Below are 16,509 nucleotides of genomic sequence, written 5' to 3'. Positions count from 1 at the left end.
AATGGAGAGATATAAACACCTGTGAGAGAAAAAAAAAACAAAAAAACGCAGTTGTTTTCCAAGCACCTTGCCTAAATTTCTAGTTCATATTATTAATAATAATTTGGAAAGAGCAATTAATCTTCTTGTTGTGAGACCAGTTCCTTGAGCTGACTCCCACCATTGCTTCAACCTTCAAAAGACTGAAAAACTATGAGAAATCTGATAGTAAGTATGCAACTATGAAACATTTTTTGTACAATGATGTGTCAATAATATCTGTTTCGAATTTCATAGATAGGAAGGATTCAGGACTTATTTTTACAAAAAAAAAAAAAAAATTAAGCGGGCCCATATGCAGGCCCAAATTTCAGCAACTGAAAAATGCCTCTTTCCATACATTCAATAAAGAGTAAAAATTCCAAAGGAATAAATATAGTTTTTAGGTTACAAGGACCAACAAGTTGGCAGTAATATATGTCACTTGTCAAATTGAAGTGTTTCTGGGCCCACAAAATACCAGATTAGCTAGGACAACAGTATTTGATGCCTATGAGGAGGTCTCCTAATAATCATTGAGAGTTTAGAGTTATTTGTTAACAAATGAAAGACATGGTATTAGATGATTTTCCTCAGTAAATATGTTTTATGATAGGAAATGGCTCAAGGAGAGCATGGTACTCTCTTGTGGCCATCTAGGTCAATCCCCCATAGACAGACATTTCCAAAGGACACTGTATGGTTTGGTGCTAATGAAAAACATGGTATGTATCTGATTTGTCATGCTTCATTAACAATCAATAGGCTTTGTTTTAGCAAAAACAAAAAATGAAAATGAGGAGCCTGATGGAAAGCTCATGGTAAGAAACACTTGTTATTTCTCAAGCATGTTTTTATTCATGGTGTGTAGATATGGCCTTTAGATTACATCATGGAAAAAGAAATGTATATGTGGGGTGCACAGGCTCACAGACACACACAGACACACACACACACCCTTTTTACATTTTTTGCATATCATCAAGGACAATAATAAAATTGATAGTACATCATTATCTTATCACTTTGCTATATGATAAATGCCAGATAAAATAAAGCAATGTTTCTGATTTCTTGAAAGAGAATGACAAAATTAAACCAAGCTGCCTGTGGCTTTGTCCAGTGGGGCATTCTAATTGACTCCCAAGTCATTAATCAGTTCCCAATCAATCTATTTTGCCAGCAGCAGGCAGTTAGGACTCCATTACCAACCATTCATCATGCCATACCCTAATTCACTGCACCATTAGCCATGGATTAGGCCTCTGTTAGAATAACTTAGTGCCAATAGCTAAATGCAAAGAATTTTTGTTACTCACCTCAGCCACTGGGATCCCTTCAGGTGGTCGACACTGGAGCAACACTTCCTGTTCCAAGGATACTTCCTTTCCCAGGGGTTCCTGCTCAAATGTCTTCCGTAGATCTGGAAAGCACAGGTAATAAAATACATGAGAAAACTAATAATTAACATTTAGTCATTTATGGAAAACGCTGTAAAAATATCCCAGCTTAGTATCTTATGTATCTTTTTATTTTTTTAATCACACATTGTTAGTATTGTACCATAATCTGGGTTATTATAGCATGTGTGGTGGAAAACATGAAATTCAGAGGTTATTAACTACTTTTGCTAAAGTGGGTAAAAGAATGCTGGAGTCCTGAAAGAATGTATGTAGCTTCTTCCGGTGTCTCAAACAGGAAGCAAGAAAAAGGGGAACTATGGGTATAAATCTAAAAATATCTCAGTATGTAATTATGTAGTCATTCTTTAATTAAAAGATCAAATGGTCATTTTTGCCCAAATATACCAACGGCCTAACTACATATTTGTATAATTATAGTTGCTAAGATAGTTATAGGTAGTAGACTTTTAAAAATTGTTATAGGTGGCTACAAACATATCAGAAATCAGTTTGTAATCCTAAACACCAAAGTTAAAACATAAATGATTCAGCCATAGAGCTTTGAAACAACATTAATTTTTTTAAAAATACCAAATATTTTATTTCATACATGTATAGTTTCAGCTCCTACCAATGAAAAATTATTGAAATTTTACCCAGTTGAATTTGATTATAAATTAATGCTTCTAACCTTTCATTCCATGGCCCTGATAAAGGCATAAGTATCTAAAAGTACCATTTTCGCTTATTGAACTATGGGTGGAGGTCATATCCCTAAAGTCTTTCAAGGAGCTATCAAAAAGCACCATCTGGAAGAATGGACAGAGAGAAAAATCTATTGTTACATACTTGTCATTTATTAAATTTCTTGGCATAAGAAAACTTTCAAGAGTTTATGGGTTGTGAGAAAATTATGGATCTGTGTGATCCGAGGTAAGACAAGAGACTCTAAATGGTGATGGAATTTCTGGCAGAAGGCTACTTCTAATTTGATTATTGAGAAATTGAGTATATTGCAGAAATAAACACTTAAATAAATAAATCCACATAATTATCAGAACTTATAAGTTATCAAAACCATGTCCTTATTTTACACATAAGAAACAGATCTATCAAATTACTCAAAGCCTTACAGCAAAATAATCAAAGATACATTAGGGTATTAAGGAGGGCACGAATGGCATGGGGCACTGGGTGTTATATGTAAACAATGAATCTTGGAACACTACATCAAAAACTAATGGCATACTGTATGGTAATTAAAATAACATAATAAAAAATAATAAAAGAAAGAATAATCCATAATAAAAATAAAAACCTGTTAGGTTTATTTTTATTATGGATCATTTCAGAGAAATAAAAACCAAAATAACCATAGTGATAAATGAAGGATGGTACCCACCAATCAAAAGCATAAAATTCACACGTCACTATCTTCATTCTAAATGGGTTCTTAAAAATATATATTTTTAAGCTTTATTTATTTAAGTAATCTCTATACCCCAGGTGGGGCTCGAACTGAAGACCCTGAGATCAAGAGTTCCAAGCTCCACCTACTGAGCCAGTCAGGACTCCCTCATTCTAAGTGTTTTTATTGCAGTAAGTAATATAGGTATACACATCAAAAGCAACAACAAAAAGAACACACTGAGCCCCAATTTGTACATCTTTTGCTATTGTACACATCCCTTTCACACATCTTTTGGTAAATCTGTGTCCTTCCAACACAAAAGATAAAAACAAACTGAGGGTTTTGGAGGGGAGGGGGTTGGGGGCTGTGGGTTGGCTGAGCCTAATGGTGGGTATTAAGGAGGGCACGTATTGCATGAAGCACTGGGTGTGGTGCATAAACAATAAATTTTGGATCACTGAAAAAAATAAAAAAAACCAAACTTTTCTACTCCGTCTTTTCTAACATAGTAGCTTCTCTTTGGGCCCACTTTGGCAGCACATATACTATCATAACTCCTCTTTGTTTTGGATCTGCATTAAGATAAAATTTCAGCAAAATGCCAAATACTAATTAAAAGAATAGCGACAATGAACAACTTTTATGGGATAAAATGTACTTGACAACATATACCTCATTTGTTAAAAAAACAAAAATCATTCTGAAAAACTCTCATCTGATGTAGGGTGGGGTAAGGTGAAGAAATAATTACTGGAATTAGTTCTTAAATTAAAGAACCTACCAACTCACTCTTGGTTAAATTAATCGGCATATCACAAAACGTAGGGCTAAGAGTAGGAGGGAGGCACATATGTCTCCGAATAGTTAAAACAAATTCTTTTAATATTTGTTAATCACGTGCTTTGGTTGACATTTGATTAGGTACTTAAGAGGATGATGTGTAAGATAAAGACACAAAAGTAGAAAGGTAATCAGAGGTCTACCAGTCAAGGCCCTTCTGCCATGCTGAAGACTGACAAACCCTCAAAAGTTTTTAACCAAAGGAAGACGATTGGACGTCACATTGCCTGCATTGTGATAAATGGATTGAGGTGGTGGTAAAGAGACAGACAGAAGTTAGGGATCCATCTGAGTAGACCAGGAGGGATGATGGGGTCCTGAACTCAGCTACTCATAGTGAGGAGGAGAAAGCAATAGGAGAAAGAGGAAGAGACAGAGTCTAGGAATAAAAAGATCATACATTCAGAAAGACCCATGTATTTGGAAAGTGCTTGGAGGCAAGACTAAAAGTCTATTCTTAGTATTCTATTGCAGTTGTTAAGATGGTACCATTACTAGGTGAAATAGTACCACATTAGGCAGGAAAGTGAAGGGAAAGATAGCAATGTATTTTGGTAGAGGTTCAGTTTGGTGTGTCTGTAGGATATTCAGATGGCAAGTGCGATAAATTCAGATCATGATTTCTCAGCTGCAGTGCTACTGATATTTGGGGCTGGAGAATTCTCTGGTGTGAGGTTGTCCTGTCCACAGCCAGATAGCAGCATAGGTGGACTTCCACCCACTAAAAGTCAGAAGCACCCTTCCCAGCTGGCGTGAAATAAATGCCTCCAGATGACACCTAATGTCCCCTGTGAGCAAAATCCACCCCAAGCTGAGAACCACTGGCTTAGAACTTAGAAAAAAACATCCTCATAGGAGATTTGTGGTTCGTTGTCTAGGAGATGTCTGAAGCATGGGAACTGGATTAGATGACATCACCAGGGGAAAGACTATGTTCAACAAGCAGGACACAATGTTCTAGAGAAAAGACTGCCAGCAAAGTGACATGGCATGAACCAAGAGGCAAGAGAGGAACCAAACACACATGTGTCGGAGGAGCTAAGAGGAGAAAAACGTTTTTAAGAAGTTGGGAGGCAGGACAAAGGCAGGGAAAGGCTCAGAGGGACAAAGCACAGATTGGTTTGGGAAATTTAGGCCTGCAGAGCGAGCGGAAGCCAAGCTGTGCTGAGCAGTGCACAGGAATGGGGAATACGACCATCATGAGAACCTACTGCTTTTTTGCCAAATGTTATGGTGACAGGAGTCAGCAGTACCATTAAGGGGCGATGGGTCTGAATGCATCATGCTCTAATTCTCAGGATATAGTGTAGTTTTTGGCATGGATTTCAAATTCTTGCCATATGAAGGCACATCTCACGAGAACACTTGTTTCCTAACTGAGAATGGTGACCACACCTCAGAGGCACGCGCTTCGAGGGGCCGGATTAACTGAACCATCATTGAATGCCCAATAATTATTTCATTTTAATGGCTTGGCTTTAAACTCCATATAAATTTTATGTAATTTCTAAAATGATCTCACATTGAACCCTCCACGAGGCAATACTTCTTCCTGAAAAATCCTTTTAATTTCTGCCATAAAACCTCTCTTCTAGCTTTCAGGTTGTGTAATGAGCATAGGATATATTGTGGCTGTCCAGCAAGGCAGCTCCTCGTTTCAGTGTCTCTGCATTACTCTGAGAGAAGAGGGTGGGTAACATTTTAAGCATATCCTTTATCATTTGCAGAGATGTGATAGAAGGCAGGCTGGATGCCTTGCAGGCACAGAGAACACAAGGGTGACGAATGAATAGGCATGAAAAACGGACACTTGTCAGCTAGGAATTAGATGTAAAACAGAACGGTTCAGAATAATGTGGGTATTCCTGTCAGGAAAAGAGATGAATTTCTGCCCTTGGAAGACCTTTAGGAGTCTACATTTCTGTTTTCTTTCCATTCGTTCTAAGGCTGATACTAAAATAAGTCTAAAGTCCTTTCATTATAACTGAGATTACTTTTGCAAAGTCAACTTGGCCTACCTCTGATTTAGTCGTTGATTCTAGCAATCGAAAGAAAAATCAGCTTTGTCATATGCATGCGTTCTGGGAGATGTTTACTTAAGAACATGAATATTGGCTTACTAAATCCATACGGCAAAATCCAATTAGCAGATGTAGAATCAGACTTGAAACTATATGGATTTCTATTTATACCATTTATACAGTAATCAAAGAGAGCCTTTCGGGGCACCTACAAGCATGGGCACACATCACAACGTCACATTTTTTTATTGTAGAGTTTTGATGTTTTCAATGAATTTTTTTTTCATGATAATGACACTGTGGTCACATATTGTTTATGATGCGGAATATACCAATTCATGGCATTCTATAAACTTCGCTTTTTGATGGCGTGGTAAACAGAAAAGAATGCTAACTGGGAGTCTGACGACTGTGCCCTTCACCTTCCTCATTTGTAAAATGAAAATAAATGTCTGGATGCTTTTAAAGGTCTCTTTTGCTACATATAAGGGCCAATGACTAAATAGACTAACAATTTAAATGTATGTTTGAGGGGAAAAGACGTTTTCCTGTGTTGAATAAAATACTTCTTGGTCATGATGGATCTGTAAGGAGCTACACCAATTGGATCAGTGTCCACGAGAAATAATAGAAGAAATCATTTTAAAATAATAGACGAGTTGATATATCGTTGAAGAGACCAACTTACCATTTTCCCCTCAGGACAATTTTCATGGCATTTTTGGACACCTGGATCTATAGGTACAGGTAAGAGTTAGAAAACAGGGAAAACAGTGCGACCCAGAAGATTCCGTATTAAAAATATCCGAAAATTCTTTATACAAATCCAAGGAAGCAATCACAAAAGCAGACTAAAATTAAAGCTTGGCTGATTGTAAATGCATTCAGATTAACTTTGACAGAACTAATTTTCTGTCTCCATGGAGAGATGGGGAGAGAAATGCCTGCCCAATGCAGCATGTAAGAAAGCCCGATCCTGCCAATGTGTGTGTTTATGAAAGGGGCAGAAAATCAGGTCTCCATCCCTTTAGCAACTCTGCCTGACACTATCCAAAAAGGGTGTGTGTGGCTTACGACTGGAAAGTCGAGGATGCCTGGAATCGAGGAATATATGTGTTTTGTGTATAATGCATCAGGCTCCCACCCAAGCACCTATAAGCCCTACTGATTATGGATGGAACCCCCCCCCAAAAATATCAGCCGAAGATCTATTGTGTCTGAGCAGGAAGGTTGCTGATATTATTTTTCTTTGAAAAAGGTAACGAATATGTTCTTACTCTGAGTTTTCTAGAATGATTTATATTTATTAAAAATGTTTATTTCCTCAGCAATGCTACTTCATTGTGCAGAAAGATTTATTAGAATACAGTATTTTTTAAAAGACCAAATCTTAGCAATGTCATAGACTGACACCATGAAGCCAAGAACTCTCCAGTGGGTATCCTTCAATTCGATAGGCTGTCCTGGTGGAAATGAAAATCCTTAAACTCCACAGAATAATAAGATAAAAGGCATATTATATTATTAATGTTGGGTTTTTTTTTTTTTAGCTCTCATAAGGCTTGGTGAATATTAAAAGAGATGTTGGATCTGAAAAGGTTTTGAAAGATTATAAAGCACAAAACATATAATAAATTATTATAATGATTTCTATTATTAATACTCAGAGAGTTCTGGAATGAAAGATGATTGCACACAGGAGTCAATTTTCAGATATCATTCTCTTACAGATTTTGGCCATATGGTCTATAAACTAGAGGATCTAATATTCCTTACTGTTCTTTTGGAAGTTAAAGTTTATTGCTATGTTTTTCAAACTGTGTGTCATGACCTTTTAGATGATTATGAAATCAATTTAGTGGTTAAAAAGCAACATTAAAAAATATGAAATTGAATGAACAGAAAATGCCAAGAGGGATCATATAGAGTATTGAGTGTATATATACAACGTATGTGTGTATATGTATATGTGTGTATTATATATTAAATATACACACTGATATACATGTATATATGTATATCTATGTATATATAGATATATATATCTATGTAGACATATCTCTATGTGTATATATAGATTATATTTATATATAATATATATACACACACAAACATACACACATATCTGTGTGTATTTCTATGTGTAAGAAGAAGTGATACAAATACATTTTTTATTGCAGGTCACTGTGAAAATCTGGAAGTTCTGGGAGGCAAGATAACATTGTAGCTAAAAGCAGGGTCTTTGCAGAGAGATAACTGGGTTCAGGCCTGACTCTAGCACTCCTCTATCTGTGTGACCTTGAGCATACTGTTTAACTTCTCCCTGCCTTTGTTTCTTCAGCTGAAAAATGGGCACACTAATAGTAACTATTTTATAGGGTTACATCAGAAGAAGTGCCTATAAAATTCTAACATCATGCCTGGAATATATGTGCCCAACAGATAGTACTCAACTCACCTTTCCCCACCACGGTAGCAAATGTATCATACTATACAGATATTGGGTATTATCGTTACCAGTCAAAATAAACATAATCAAGTGAGACAAAACAATTGTGAATGTAGAAGGGCTAATTATTGAAGAGGATGTTTCACAAAGAGAAATCTAAGGACTATCATGCTGTGCGTGATAAAAAGGCAGATTTCATACTCAGATTGGGCCCTGGGAAGCTGTGCTTGTAAAACGTCCCACAGGTGTGTTTTATGCACAGTGCTTAAATCTGAGAGCCACTTAATGACTGATTATTTATGGAACACCCATGTTGTACATGGCACTGGGCTAGATACTATAGGCAGCAGGAGGGAGGTTTTGAGAGCTTGTGGGAACCAAGCAAACCTGCTTCTCAGCAGTGTGGTTCTTACCCCCTGGTTTTTGATGGTCCCTCTTCTGGTATTTCCAGAGTGTTGGCAGCAGAAAAGTTTTTGTACAGGCTGACAGCTGACATTGTCTAGCACAGCAGCTGAAATTTCACATGTATCTAGGGACCATTTAGGTAACACAAATGATAGAAAATTAGGCACCATAATTTTTTTTCTTGAAACATGATGCCCACCTGGTCTATTTTTCATTTCTAAATTTTAATAGAGACAAGAATACAAAACCAATATACTTTTTTTTTTCCTCTTGCTGCTCAGCAATAAGCTATATGTTGTCCTATAAGAATGCAGACTCAGTGGCCTGCAGACTCCATATATGATTGCTAACAGAAGCTGGTAATGTGAATTATTATGTGATTTTTTTTTCTAATTGCGTAGGTTGTTAATTGCTTAAAACTTTATCAAGAATTCTTGTGTGGGCCAGCATTTCGAGGGCTAGACCAAGAAGCCTGTGGATTGCCATCTTGAGACACTGATCTAGCAAATTCAGTGCTGAGTGTGTCAAAGTTATCTTAGTGTTTCTTGTGGCCTCTTACTTCAGAGAAAACCCTCTGGATTTCTCCCCACAGCTCTGCTCTTGTCTGACTCTCAGACGTTTAACCGAAAAAGACAGCTTGGTGGGCAAATCTGTTTCTGTTAGTAGGATTGCATATATAACATTTTCTGAATTCACATTTTATAATTATTAATTTATCTTCCCTTGCCTACTTTCACGCAAGAATGTTAGGCAATAAACATTGGGATTTCAGAATATTAAATAAATAGATATGATTCTCTTTTAAATAAATGGAAACTATTAGCACATGAGTCAGGAGAACCAAAAGTTTTCTTGATGGCTGGCAAGACACTTCATCATTATTTCCATTAACTTTTGATGATTACATAGGATAAATATGTCCTCACATTCTTTTCTGAACCAGTGTCTTCATTGCTATGGTTGCTATGTAAACAAAACCCTGAAGCTCTTTCAGGTAGGAAGGAACCTGTCCTGAGTGGTTATGATTTCTTCTCAGCTCTTGTTCTTTAGAGAAGGAAGAGCAAACGTTTGGCACCACCGCCTTCCTCTGTAGCGTATGTGTCCAAGTAGAAAGACATTAAATTCTTTTCTATGGAGTCTGGATCTAGCTTCACTTTCAGCCTCCCCAGCACAGAGCCCCGGGAGGCTAGAAGTAAGCAGGAGTTAGCATTCAAGATACAATCCATCTGCATGCCAACCTGGAGTTCACTGCAAGGAGCTTTCTGGAATGGCGTGTGTCTTTTATCTGCATAGTTACGGCCAGCTTTCTATCGGGTATCATATCACTGCTAAGCGTCACTTTAAAAAGATAGTATTACTAGTCCCAGTGAACTGAATGCTAAATTTCTTCAGTTTAAAATTTCTTTAGGGTTGTTTGGTGCTTGGTACACAGGAGAACTTTAATAAATGCTGAATTAGAATCAATTTCCAAAATAATCTGGCAAGCCCTTTTACCGAAGGTCTGGGAACAATTTCTCTTGTGGTAACTATAAAACTCTTTGAAATTGCACAGGTCAGCCCTCTTCCTTTACAGATAATGCACCTAAAACCCCAAGAGTTAACTTACTTGTTCAAGTTCATCAGCCATTAACAAGCAGGCTACCGCATTTTGTGGGTCTACATAGAGGTTGTATTTGTTTTTTAAAGAAATTTCCATGAAACGTAATGGCTTAAAACACCAGAAATTTATTTTCCCATAGTCTGGAGGCCAACAGTTTCACTGGCAATACAGAATCAAGGGGTCAGTAAGGCCCTACCCTCTCCATAAATTCTCTGGGAGAATTCACAGCTTGTTGCTTCTAGATTCTGGTGGCTGCCAGCATTCTCTGGCTTGTAGCTCCATCCCTCCAATCTCTGCTTCTCTAGTCCCATGGCCTCCTCCTCTTCTGTGTGTGTCAAATCTCTCTCTGTCTTTCTCTATAGGGACATTTGTGATGACCTTTAGGGGCCACCTGGATAAACCAGAGTCTCTCTCCATCTCAGGGTTGTTAAGCACATCTGTGAAAGGTCCTTTTTCTATGTGAGGTAAGATTTGTAGGTTCCAGGGATTAGGACCCTCATGCCTTTGGGACAATTATGCAGCACAGTGGTTATGAGTGTGGAGCCTGGATCTACCTGCCTGACTTTAATCCTGGTCTTGTACTTATGGAGGTTTGGAGGCTTTTGTTTCTTCATCCCTAACAGGAGGACAATTATAGTATTTATTGCAGAGGGTTATTGTGAAGATCAAATAAAAGAATACACATAAAAACCCTTATGAGGGCAGTGTTATTACCTAAAAGCCCTCAGTAACTGTCCTCATTCAGAGACCACTCTACCGAGCCCCAAATCCGTGTAGCTGTCAAACTTTTACAGAGTTCCTGGTTGTACTGAGATTTAATTAAATAAATAAATTACTTTATTCATTTACAAGCTTCTTGCCTCCCAAACTGAGCTGGTCTTGACAATGTGTGCTTTTGATCTAGGGAATTTCTGTCTTTAGAAGAGGTTCGTGGTGCAGTTATCTGCTCGGCTTTCTAAACATCTTCTGGACTTTCTGACATGGGTCTGTCCTTGCAGTGAACAAACACAACTGCTTTACTGTGACTCACATTTTCACATTTCCAAATTTTTGATTAGTTCTTTTACTTGTTCAATGAACAGAGGGGTGGAAGAACACTTTTTAAAACTTTTTAAAAACTAGTCTTAATGTATTTTCAAAGCACTCCTCTGGTGAATAAAACAATTCTATGGTAAAATATAGTCACAATACTTGCATTTTTAGAAGGAAAAGAAGTATCTTTCTTCTACTAATGATAAAAGGTGCTAATTATGTTGTCACAGTAGAGTACCACTTATGCTTAAATCACCAACTCTGCCCCTTAATGGGAAATAACTGCTGTGAACTGACCAGTATGGCATCCTTTGAGAGGTCTAGATTAGTCTTCTGAACCTTGGGCACTTATTAAAAGTAAAAAATGCCTACCTTAACGCCACAGAACTTTAAAAAGTTTGCTATGGTTTCCTTTTCCAGAAATAGATTATCTTATCTTGGCTGGAATTTTAAAAACCATCATTATTTTTTTAATTCAGCAACTCTTACAGTGATCATTAAATGTTAAGGGACACAATGTTAGATGGGGTTCTCTTTTTTACTTGCCCTTTCTCCTCAAATATTCTAAAAGATAAAACAAAACAAACAAAACCCAACCAACCAAACAGCAAAAATGAACTACATGAAGCTCCCTCTATAATTAGGCTGAAAAGTGAAGAATTGTCACAAGTTTGTTTAAAATTCAGCGTTACCATTTCCTAAACAAGTGACTTGGCCAAGTTACCGAAGTTCCCTGTTCTTAAGTTACCAAGTTTCCTGCTTCTGTTTCAGTTTGCAAAATAAGGATAATAATAGAATCGACCTCATAAGATTGAGGGTTTATATCGGAGCTTTATTTACAACCTCTTTCAACATTTTTAAAAAGTAATGTTTTTGACCACTCTTAGGAATTTATGGCGGACAATTCCAATAATATCATAGTTTATATCCAGGAATAGAGATTGGAATGATCTTTAAAGAAATCAGCAGAAAGATTATCTTGGCAAAGTCTTCAGTTTCACTTAGGGATGGCTATCCCTTATGGCACAGAGGTCATTTAAATGGAGAAATCCTGAGTGAAAGAAGTCCCTGCAGAAGGAAACACATTTAAAGCTATTCTTTATTTCTTGGCTTTGGGGCATTTATAGGACAAACATATTTGTATTCAGTTTTCCTAAAGGGTTTTTTAAAAAAATAAATATTTTAGAGCTAGGACTGTAAATGACATCCATTACAGAGAAGAGGAAGAAAAAACCCATACAAGCCACTCTTCTATTCACATTGCATCTTTAGTTTTAGAAAAAAAATGATTATATGCCATCACAATATTTTTTAAGGTATGTCTTAGGGAAAAATAATAAGAAACATGCCAACTTTATAGATGAGGAACCTGACATATCAAAAAGTTAAGGCTCTTTCCTTGGAGTATAAAGAAATGAATGCAATGATTGCAGACAAGCTTTTTTTGCAAATAAGCAGTTTAGCCGTAAACTTCCCTTTTCATCCAGCATAAAACATTATTTTAATGACACATTTTAGTCCAGTGGGTTAGCAGCCATGCTTATAACACACAGATAGCTGATTTCTCCTAAAATATAACTTATGAGACAGTGTTCTATCAATTGGTTGTCTACCTCTCAGAATAAACATAAGCTATAAATATCGATAGATTTGTGGGAACTCTGTGGATCTTAGGAATTTCTGTTCAAATACAATAGAAAATATGTTTGGAAAAATACAGACTGATGCAAACAGGTATGTCTTATGGTTTTTAATCTTGAAATAGGAACCACGTAATCAACTATTTAATATAACAATTGAGATTTACATGAAACAGGAAGAAAGTTATGGTTAAAGATGTCTGTCTTACTATCTAAAAAGATCTCAATTGTGCAGTTAATCTTATCTAATACAAAATCTCGCCTCTGTAAGTTATAATTGGCTTATCAGGGGCTTAAATGGTTGCACAGGGATCAAACCATAGCTCAGAAATGCATGTTAGTAAACAGGCCATTTATTCTGGCGTGCTGGTAAACTGGCCGAACTCTACCAAGATATTTGCTGTTAGGCTGCAACACTCTGTCATGGTATAACCTAAATCTTTCAGAAAACCTGGTTAAATAAATGTATTATATGGTCAAATCATTGTAATTTTGTATAATTTAATCTTGTTTTCTGCCCCGTAGAAAGGTAGGGAATGGAAAAGAAACATAAAGCCACGAGCAATGACTTCTATATATAATAATTCACAAGATTACATCTATTTGATTGAAGATACTATTGCCCTACAACAGAAATTTAATTAATTAATTCCTTTAAGAGACTTATTGAGGTCCAACATATACCAGCCATCACTGTAGACATTTTGCATTCATCAGTAAACAAAAAAAAACCAAAAATCTTTGCCCACGTGGATCTCACTTTCTCAGGGGGTGGGGGAGATGGGCTACAACTCATGATCATAATAAATAAGCAAACACATAGTAGGTGAGAAGTTGATAAATGTTATGAAGAAAATAAGTACAAAAATGTACTGGAGGTTTCAAGGTGGGGTGGAGCACAGAAGAAACCACTTTACTTGATGTCCTTGAATTACTAGGGTGAGAAAACATTTTTACTTAAAGAACATATCATTAGCATTGAATAACATCATCACTTTGTTCCATCATATGCTTTCAGTTTAATTCCATTTCATTCCGTTTATTTATGTCTTCAGTTCCTTAGCACTAACCATGTGCAAAACACCATTTTTAGGGGTGTCTGGGTGGCTCAGTGGGTTAAAGCCTTTGCCTTTGGCTCCGGTCATGATCCTAGGGTCCTGGGATGGAGCCCCACATTGGGTTCTCTGCTCAGTAGGGAGCCTGCTCCCCGCCCCGCCCCCCGCCTCCACCTGCCTCTCTGCCTACTCGCGATCTCTTTTGTCAAATAAATAAATAAAAATCTTTAAAAAAACAAAAACAAAAACAAAACCCACTATTTTTAGGCACTGAGGGAATCATGATAAAGAAAATAAGGTGCCTGATCTTGTGAAGCTTCTATTCTGGTGGTAGAGACAGTCAACATAAAAAGAAACAAGTAATGATGAAGAGAAATGCTCTCAAGAAAAACGAAAGCAGGTTTGGGGTTAAGAGAGTGACAGGGTTGGGGTCAGTGGGCTTTAGGTAAATCGGTCAGGGTTGACCCCGCTGAAGAGGTGACACTTCAGCAGAAACCTGAATGAAAGACGAGAGTGAGCCTGAGCCACATTTAAGAGTTGGGAAAGAATATTCTGGGTGGGAAGGAACAGGTATTACAAATAGCCTCTATTTGAAATGAGTGTACTGCATTCTGGAAACAAGGAAGCTGATGAGGTTGGAGCAGACCAAGCGACAGGGGAGAGGCAGGAACTCAAGGCCTTCTGATACTTTTGCACAAAATAAAAGTGAGTTTATAACATTATGCCTCTGGAAAGTAAGATAATTTTGTGAATGACCACCTGACATAAACACAAACACTGCTTTTCCTCTCATACCCAGAGAATTTGTTAGAAGCACGGACTCTCTTGTTGGTCAAACTAGCTTCTCCATATACCAGCTGTAAACTCAGGCAGGACTTTTAATCTCCCTTTATTGTCAGTTTTCCCATCTGTATAATAGTGATTATCGCATCCATCACATGGAATTGTTGCAAGGAATGAGGAGCTAATCTATGTAAGTTGGTCAAAGGGTATAAACTTTGTTACTGAATGGATAAGTTCTGGGGATAGTTTTCTGCAGGACGGTGACTACAGTGAATCACATTGTGTTATGTACTTGAAATTTGCTGAGAGAGTAATTTCTAAGAGTTGTCATTAAAGGGAAAAAAAACTGTAACCATGTGAGTTGAGAATGAGTTGAGAAATGAAATGGTTGAAACAGTGCCACCATTCTAATCATTAATTCTAAAGTCCAGTACTGGCCACATGGGCTATCAAGCAACCGAGCTGTGGCTAGTCTTAATGGGCAAGTACTGTAGGTGTAAACACATCAGATCTCAAAGATAACCATGAAAAAAAGAACATAAAATATTTCATTAATACGTGTTTATATTGGTTACTTTGTTGGAATGATAGTTGAGATATACTGGATTAAAAAATATATTACTAAAATTAATTTTGCCTGTTTCCTTTTCCTTTTTTAAGGTTGGCTATTAGAAAAGTTTAAATGACATAGGTGGCTGGCATTATGTGTCTCTAGACACTGCTATTCTGGATAGTATGAGAGAGACACTACAGACTCACAAATGTGAATAAGCTTTGGTGCAAACCCACAGGTGGTCACAAGGTGGTTCTAATCCCAGGGAAAAGGACGAGTGAGCAGTGAGAGGTGAGCAGAGAAGGCCACCTTGATCCTCCTCCATTCTTCTCAGGAGCTATCATATTCCAATCTGTAGCCAGTGGCATTTGTGATTTATTGGTTTGCACACAGAATAAAGAAGAAAAATCCATAGGAACTATCCTGCCATTCCCAGGAAGATGGATTCCCTGTGCACATAAATCCACTCTGACTCCTGAATCATAGGAGAACGGTGACCATATGGAGTGCTGCTCCATCCTCGGGCATGGGGGGAAAATTACAATCTAATTGTATGTGAACTGGCAGAGAATTTCATCTTCTAGGATTGAAAGCCAAGACCTGGGACATGAAGTTGTAAAACAAGAAGAGCCTTTTAAGTTGTTAATGTTAACTCAGGGGGAGAAAAAAAAAAAAGAAATAAAAAAATGGAAAAGAAATGTTAACTCAGCATGGATAAGTTTTCAAAATGTACAAATAAAGTTTAAATCATAATTTCTGTTGTTATGAACACCTATTATCATCCACTGAGCATTTGTTTTGTGTCTGGCACTATGCCATAGGCTTTACAAGTTTATCCAATTTAATCTTAAAATAACCCTATCATTTTCATTTCACGGTTGATGAAACTAAGGCTCAGAGGGGTTAAGCCACATGACCAAGGTCATATTAGTAAGTGATGGAACTAGGATATGGATATAAGTCGGCCTGGCTCCAAACCCTGTGCTCTAACCATTCCACTATGCTACTGACATTGTATCCCTCCCCACAAACAACTACAACCACATCACCAAGAATGACAACATCAAAATAGCAGCCCTATCAAAAGTAAGACATTGCCCGAAGAATGACAGTGTTTGCTAACGTTTTGCCTGAATGATTCCTACCTGAACACTAGGAAATTTCCTACTGGCTTTATAACAAGGGATACCAGAAGAAACAACCCAATGAAACTGGTAGCATATTGCCATAAAGGCTCCACTGGGGGATAGACTTGAGATCTCTCAGAAGCAACTCCTCGCTCTGCAGCGGAATCCACAG

At 37.3% G+C, this 16,509-nt stretch overlaps 1 protein-coding gene across 2 annotated transcripts in view; it reads right to left on the bottom strand.

Moving 5' to 3' along the window:
• Nucleotides 1–16,509, bottom strand: part of UNC5C (unc-5 netrin receptor C) — a 358,142-nt gene that overhangs the window by 100,858 nt on the left and 240,775 nt on the right. For both annotated transcript variants that reach the window (XM_082728148.1, XM_082728149.1), the window contains exon 4: nucleotides 1,338–1,441. In XM_082728148.1, the coding sequence (XP_082584274.1) occupies nucleotides 1,338–1,441 (104 nt within the window). The remainder of the gene's footprint in view (nucleotides 1–1,337; nucleotides 1,442–16,509) is intronic.

The sequence above is a fragment of the Mustela nivalis genome, assembly GCF_964662115.1.
Source record: "Mustela nivalis genome assembly, chromosome: 4".
Lineage (NCBI taxonomy): Eukaryota > Metazoa > Chordata > Mammalia > Carnivora > Mustelidae > Mustela > Mustela nivalis.
The sequence above is the reverse complement of the archived record's forward strand: the minus strand, read 5'-3'. Positions and strand labels throughout refer to the sequence as shown.